At 44.1% G+C, this 7046-nt stretch overlaps 1 protein-coding gene across 1 annotated transcript in view; it reads right to left on the bottom strand.

Moving 5' to 3' along the window:
- LOC106809867 (potassium channel subfamily T member 1-like) overlaps positions 1–7046 on the bottom strand; it is a 37587-nt gene that overhangs the window by 24234 nt on the left and 6307 nt on the right. The window contains exons 3-8 of the mRNA XM_014813102.1: positions 5931–6025; positions 4801–4984; positions 3914–4078; positions 3046–3246; positions 2383–2600; positions 1643–1691 (exon numbers count right to left, since the gene is read on the bottom strand). Of these exons, the coding sequence (XP_014668588.1) occupies positions 1643–1691; positions 2383–2600; positions 3046–3246; positions 3914–4078; positions 4801–4984; positions 5931–6025 (912 nt within the window). The remainder of the gene's footprint in view (positions 1–1642; positions 1692–2382; positions 2601–3045; positions 3247–3913; positions 4079–4800; positions 4985–5930; positions 6026–7046) is intronic.

Raw genomic sequence — 7046 nt, 5'->3', positions numbered from 1 at the left:
GCGTACAACGCAAGGCAAACAACACTTACAGTTCACGCAAGTCTAAAACAAGTTAAACGCGCATATTTTCGTCGAATCTGTACATACTCAGCCCTGCTCAAGTCGCACTACGATTTGACTATCGCCGACTACTTTATCGCCGATTCGCAGCGTAGCAACACTCACGTCGACTTGAAGTGACTTCACGCTGTACATTACCGATCAGATCGTAGCGTTCTGCAGGAAACGTAGACGGGTTCGCAGCCACAGTATTTTCTACTAGCACAAGCAGTGCTTTAGCACAAACAGAGCAAGCTTGACACCGGGACCAGTCTACATAAAACGAGTCACATGACCAACAAAACGGCGCTTAAGAGTAAACATCAGGTAACTTCGTAAATCTATCCTAAATTTTCTGAAAATGGTTATAATCACGTGCAGAAAAAGAATTAAAAAAATTGCCTGTGATATACGGAAAATTTAATATATATTTGAGAAAGGATTTGTGCAATAATCCCTCCTTGTAAACTGCTGTGTAGGCTGCCATTTTGTTAATCACGTGACTTTTGATAATTATGTGACTCGACACGTAGCGGTGATTGCCTGCCACTCACGATTTGTCGCCGACCGGCGCATAGAAATAGGACCGTTTCCATTCCTGCGATCGCAGTCGGCGACCGTATTTTCGATCGCAAGAGAACTCATGTCGAGTTTAGTCGTCGATGTTTTTATCGGCGATCTGGCCGGTTTTTGACGCACGATCTTCAAATTTTGTCGGCGACTAGGTCGTAAGGGCGACCTGAGTTACGCGAAATCTACATTCACGAAAGAACGTCGTCTACGTTCATCTTTCACGTACGAGACTAATAACAGGCGAAGGTTACTCGTACATTACAGACACACTTCACGTATGACATTTTCTGTGTGAGATTTTGCGTGGAATCACCGTTTCAATAACTTCCTGAGCATAACGCTTATGTTATTAGTGCGTTGCAGCGAACAACAGCTATAACGAGTTAATCTAACTTCCGCAGTTCAGCATAATGGAAAGAATCGCATTATAATTATGTTATAGCAGCTGACGGTGTATGAATCGCGGTGGGAATCATAGATACATATATGCGTACATATGTATTGCAGGATAACCATGGTCAGAACTATCCTTGAATATAACCAGACGCCTGGCTTCCCTAGAGTGTTAACGTCCCCCTAGCGTCTGAACGCCCCTAGCCATTCTCCGCAACGCCCTCCTAGCATCTTAACGCTCTCTAGCGTATCAAAGCAACGCCCCTTAGCATGTCAGCGCCCCTAGCGTCTCAACGCAACGTTCTCTTGCGCATGAACGCCCCCTATCGTGTCAACAAAACTCTATCCAGCGCCTGAACACCAACACAAGCTCCCTAACGTATCAACGCCCCCCAGTGTGTCAACGCAAAATTCTCAAGCGCATTAACGCCCCCTATCGTGTCAACACAATACTCCTTATCGTGTCAACACAATACTCCTTATCGTGTCAACACAATACCCCATATCATGTCAACACAATACTCCTTATCGTGTCAACACAATACTCCTTATCGTGTCAACACAATACTCCTTATCGTGTCAACACAATACCCCATATCATGTCAACACAATACCCCCTATCGTGTCAACACAATACCCCATATCGTGTCAACACAATACCCCATATCGTGTCAACAAAATACCCCCTATCGTGTCAACACAATACCCCATATCGTGTCAACACAATACTCCTTATCGTGTCAACAAAATACCCCTTATCGTGTCAACAAAATATCCCATATCGTGTCAACACAATATCCCCTATCGTGTCAACAAAATACCCCATATCGTGTCAACACAATACCCCATATCGTGTCAACACAATACCCCATATCGTGTCAACAAAATACCCCCTATCGTGTCAACACAATACCCCATATCGTGTCAACACGAACCCCCTAGCGTGTCAACACAATGCTCCCTAGCGTATCAGTTCACTGTCACTCTATGTCTATCACTGGGACGTCGACTATACTCACTGTCCGCGCGACGTGTGCAGCAGCAGCGTGACGAGCGTAGAGATGCCCGGACACACGCAGTTGTTGGCTAGCATCGCGTACTTGAACTCGTCCTCGCAGACGCGTTAACGGACGCATAACGTCCCCCTATAGCGTCCGAATCCCCCTAGCTTCTCTACGCAACGCTCCCTAGCACACCAACACAAGCCCTCTAACATATCGACGCCCCCTAGCGTGTCAACACAAGCCCCCCTAGCGTATCGACGACCCCTAGTGTGTCAACAGAACGCCTCCTAGCACCTGAACGCCCCCTAGCATACCAACACAAGCCCCATAGCATAGCGCTGTCATGACGACACTACTACACTAGACTACTCACTGTCCGCGCGACGTGTGCAGCAGCAGCGTGACGAGCGTAGAGATGCCCGGACACACGCAGTTGTTGGCCAGCATCGCGTACTTGAACTCGTCCTCGCAGACGACGTGCTCGGCGAACTTGACGTGCACCTTGTTCTCCGGCCGAAACACCTGGACGTATTGCGGACAGTCCGGCGCGAAGTCCTTGACGGCCCACGAGCGCAGGATCGTGTGCTGGTCCTGCACGCAGAGATGGCGTCATTATTCTATATTATAATTATAGGATATACTATACACTGTTATTTCTAATTATATCAATAATAATAATGATGATTATGATAATAATAAAATAAAAATCATTATTATTATTAGTAGTAGTAGTATTATTATATAAAAAAGAATATTAATAATAATGATGATAACGTTGGTAGTGTTATACGCATGAAATATGTTATTATGATGATGATTATTGTTATTTTTTATTATTATTCATATTACAATATATTTATTATAATTGTTGTTATAATAATAATAATAATAATAATAATAATAATAATATTATTATTATTATTTAATATTATATAATATTATTATTATTATCATCATCATCATCATCATCATCATCATCATCATCATCATCATCATCATTTTGTGTAATTGGCTCTACTGGTCAAGCTATACTCACGGCCACCGTGTGGTCACTGTAGTTGCGGGCGGCTAGGATGAAGCAGGCCTCCGCTTCGCCCATCCGGACGCGGGTTAGGTCGGAGTCCTTGAGCGCTGACCCCTGCACGTAGATGACGCGCTGCGCCCACAGCGGCACCTGTAGGATCATGCGCATCGTCGGGTCAAGCTCGCACGGCGACAGCAGCACCACGAAGTAATCCTAGAATACAAGATAGAAAAAAACTATAAATAGATAAATAAGACAAAAACAATAGAACAAAGTAGACGTATTGGAACAAGACGCGTGCGGCAGCGAATTAAACTGCGTGATTTAACTGGACTAGGTTCCAAAGCTTCGGTTAAAAGATTATGTCACGTTAGAACGACCGAATGAACGCATGCACGAACGAACGAGTGAACGAACGAACAACCAAACTAAACGAATGAACGAACGACCGCTAGGTTGCACAACTAGTTTCGACTTCGTAATCTTGTCCGCTTCGTTCTTCTAACTACTGCTATAGCTAGATAGACGCAAACACTAAGCACGAGGGGTAGAGGCTATAGGTTCATCAGAAGTGCTAGGAATAGAGCTGACGGACTCTTGATGATCTCTATTATAGGCGGTCGCGAAAATCCTTTTAATGTTTAATCAGGTGCCGAAGAAGATCAAAGGGCGGATACGGATATAGACGCCTACAGATACGTGACCATGCTGCTTTGTACTCGGCAATCCTCGTGTGTTTCTTCAACGTGTAGAAGGCACAGGCCGTTACGAACAACCACACTCATGTCCCTATGACGACCCACACGCACGAGCCAACTCATGCAGTAAACAATCTACATTCACAAAGCCCCCCCCCCCTCGCCGCCGCTCGTACACGCACCTGCAGCATCGGGTGAGCGTAGAATTCGTTGAGGAAGTCCATGATGAGGTCGCCCTGCAGGTAGGTCGTGCAGACGACAACGTGCTTCTCGTTCAGCGCGCGGTGTCGGCTGTAGGTTCCGCCCTGCTTCTGCCGCTCCATGAACGTATACACCAGCTGCTCCAGCTACGGCACAATTAACGCAGCACACGTCAGTCACGTCTGCCTGTTGGACGGTCGCTCGTTCGGTCGGTCGGTTGATTGGTTAGTTGGGTAGTGGGTCGGTCGGTCGGTTGGTTAGTCTGTTAGTCGGTTAGTCGGTCGGTCGGTCGGTCGGTCGGTTGGTCGGACGGTCGGTCAGTCGGTCGGACGGTCGGTCGGTCGGTCGGTCGGTCGGTCGGTCGGTCGGTCGGTCGGTTGGTCGGTCGGTTGGTTAGTCTGTTGGTCGATTAGTCGGTCGGTCCGGGTCGGACGGTCGGTCCGGGTCGGACGGTCGGTCCGTCGGTCGGTCGGTTGTAACATTAAGATTGCCAGCCGCAGTGCTATTTCGCCCACCGACGCTCACAAATGCCGACACGCGCACACATTTGCACGCACACATGCGCAGGCACGAACGCACGCACGCACGGTATCAGCATCAAGCTATTGCTCCCAGGCATCCGTGCACATAGATACTGCGGCCTTCGTGCGATCGTAGTGCGGCTGCTGTTTATTATTATTATGTATTCATTAGAACCCTATACGCGGTGTTTTCACATCACGCCCGTGCAAATGAAATGCGGTGAATGATACGTGATAGCATCACGGCGTAATACATATCATAGAGCAGCGTCAAGACAGATCATGGCGACCATGAAGAGCTGCGACAGCGCGTGCGTGCGTGCGTGCGTGCGTGCGTGCGCGCGTACCTGGGCCGGCAGCACGAGCAGCGTCAGACAGATCATGATGACCATGAACAGCTGCGAAAGCCAGATGTCCGGCACGTAGTCGCCGTAGCCGACCGTCGAGAAGGTGACGATGACGTAATAGAAGCTCTGGAAGAGGTCGAGGTGCACCCTGCCGCCGCGCTGTAGGTGCTCGATGCCGCAGATGCTGCAAGCATGATGAGCAAGGTATCATACACAATGTACAGGCACAGGTATATTATATAGGTATATATGTGTAGGTATAGGTATATTATAATTATATGTAGGTATATATATATATATATATATAGGTGCAGCTATAGGTATATCGTAGGCATATGTATATTATATTTACACCTATTATATGTGATATATATGATTAATTAATACTTATATAAGTATGTATAACTATAGGATAACTATTAGGTATCGTACAATAGGTATGAGTATAGGTATACTATATATAGGTAAATACAACTATAGGTATAGGTATAATTATTATATAGGGATATATGTATGTGTAGGTATAGGTAAAACTGTAGGTATAGGTATATTATCTATGTAAATATAAGTGTAGGTGTAGGTGTATTATAGGCATATGTAACTGTAGACACAAATACACGACAAGTTATATTTCCTTGATCCAGGTGAAATTTCAACTTTGTTCGTGACGTAAATTCGAAAAAACCTTATCAAAAACGTGGTTATTGATTGACGCCTTTCAATTTCGCGCATTAACTAAAATTAATTCAGACATTCATAATTCAACGATCTAAAAGCTGCGGGACTGGTTTCGATCGTAAGTTACAGGGATAGTAATTTCACTCGCATGCGATGCGTGCGCTCGAGAAATTATCCCAGCACTGAAACTCTTATGTATTAGCTGCAGCTGCGTACACGACTATAGAAAAGATTCCCTGTCAGCGGAAATTACGAATTCTTTACGAGCACGCATGTTATAGCAACTACCCTGCAGTGCACGTTATTATACGTATATATATATATTATTTATAAATAAATTACATATATTTTTGTCATCACATTTCGTGTCAGTAACTTGTTGACATTGTTGCAGCGAGCTATACAAGGCATATGCGAAGGCCGTATGTTTTACGGAGCGTTCGTGTACGTACCTAGTGAAGAAGACACAGAAGAGAGTGGCACATAGTAACGTCAGCTGATGCGAGAGCGCTGACTGCACCTTCTGTAGTGCTCGATGTAAGTCATTCTGAAAGATGAGACGGACCCTCCGCTATAAACATAGCGTTGTAACAACAATCTGTTGGCATTATAATTACGCATTATCCCAATTATAAATACAGAATGCAGAAATATACAATATGCAGACATATAGAATGCAGAAATATGCGTGAATGCTATTTTCCGAGAAGCGACATGTATTATGTGTTGCAACAGTCAGATACTGAAAGTGGTTTACTGCTGAAATAATTAGGTTTTAGAATGAGTAGAATCAAATTCAATGTTCGCTAAGGCGCTTACATTTCAGATGAATTAATCATAGAAATCTCTAGATAGAATTTAAAGAAATTAATCTAGGAATCTCTGAATTTAGGTATACCGACACACATTACTTCGAATTCGTGGACTACGTTAATGCAAACCAAAATCTGTTTAATGGTATACTATTTCGAATCGCTACAAAGTCCTTTTTGCCTTACCCGGCTTGTCCACAGAAGCTTGGCCATTACCATAAAACGAAGATTTTAAGACAAAGTCGCGCAACGAAATTTTACTTTGGTAGAAACTAAAGCCACGGATAATGCGATCTTCTTATTGAATCGCAAATAATAGATAACTAGATTTCGGCGGGCACGCACGCCTGCGTGACCGTCATGCACTAACTATGCTAATAATTAATGTTTGCAGTAAAGACGGCCGTAACATGATGCAGGAGACATGCGCGCTCACGTATAACAAATATCGATAAAACTCATTAAAACGACTGACTCTCTTTGTCGCACGATTGAAGTAAAGTCCGTCGGAATATATTTATTTATTTATTTATTTATTTATTTATACGACTTCACATGTTAAGTGTGGTGTTTACTATAACTACACGTATATGAATGAGGAGCTGATAACAGGGGAAATAGAAGGAGAAATATAGCGGATAATAGAAAGTTACTCTATTATCTACACCAGATATATATATGTATATACATAATTTATTGCATTTTATTCGATGATTGCGAAATATATGATGATGTCAAATGGGGTCGTTTCCATAT

This window comes from Priapulus caudatus, unplaced genomic scaffold (genome assembly GCF_000485595.1).
Source record: "Priapulus caudatus unplaced genomic scaffold, Priapulus_caudatus-5.0.1 Scaffold392, whole genome shotgun sequence".
Taxonomy (NCBI): domain Eukaryota; kingdom Metazoa; phylum Priapulida; class Priapulimorpha; order Priapulimorphida; family Priapulidae; genus Priapulus; species Priapulus caudatus.
The sequence above is the reverse complement of the archived record's forward strand: the minus strand, read 5'-3'. Positions and strand labels throughout refer to the sequence as shown.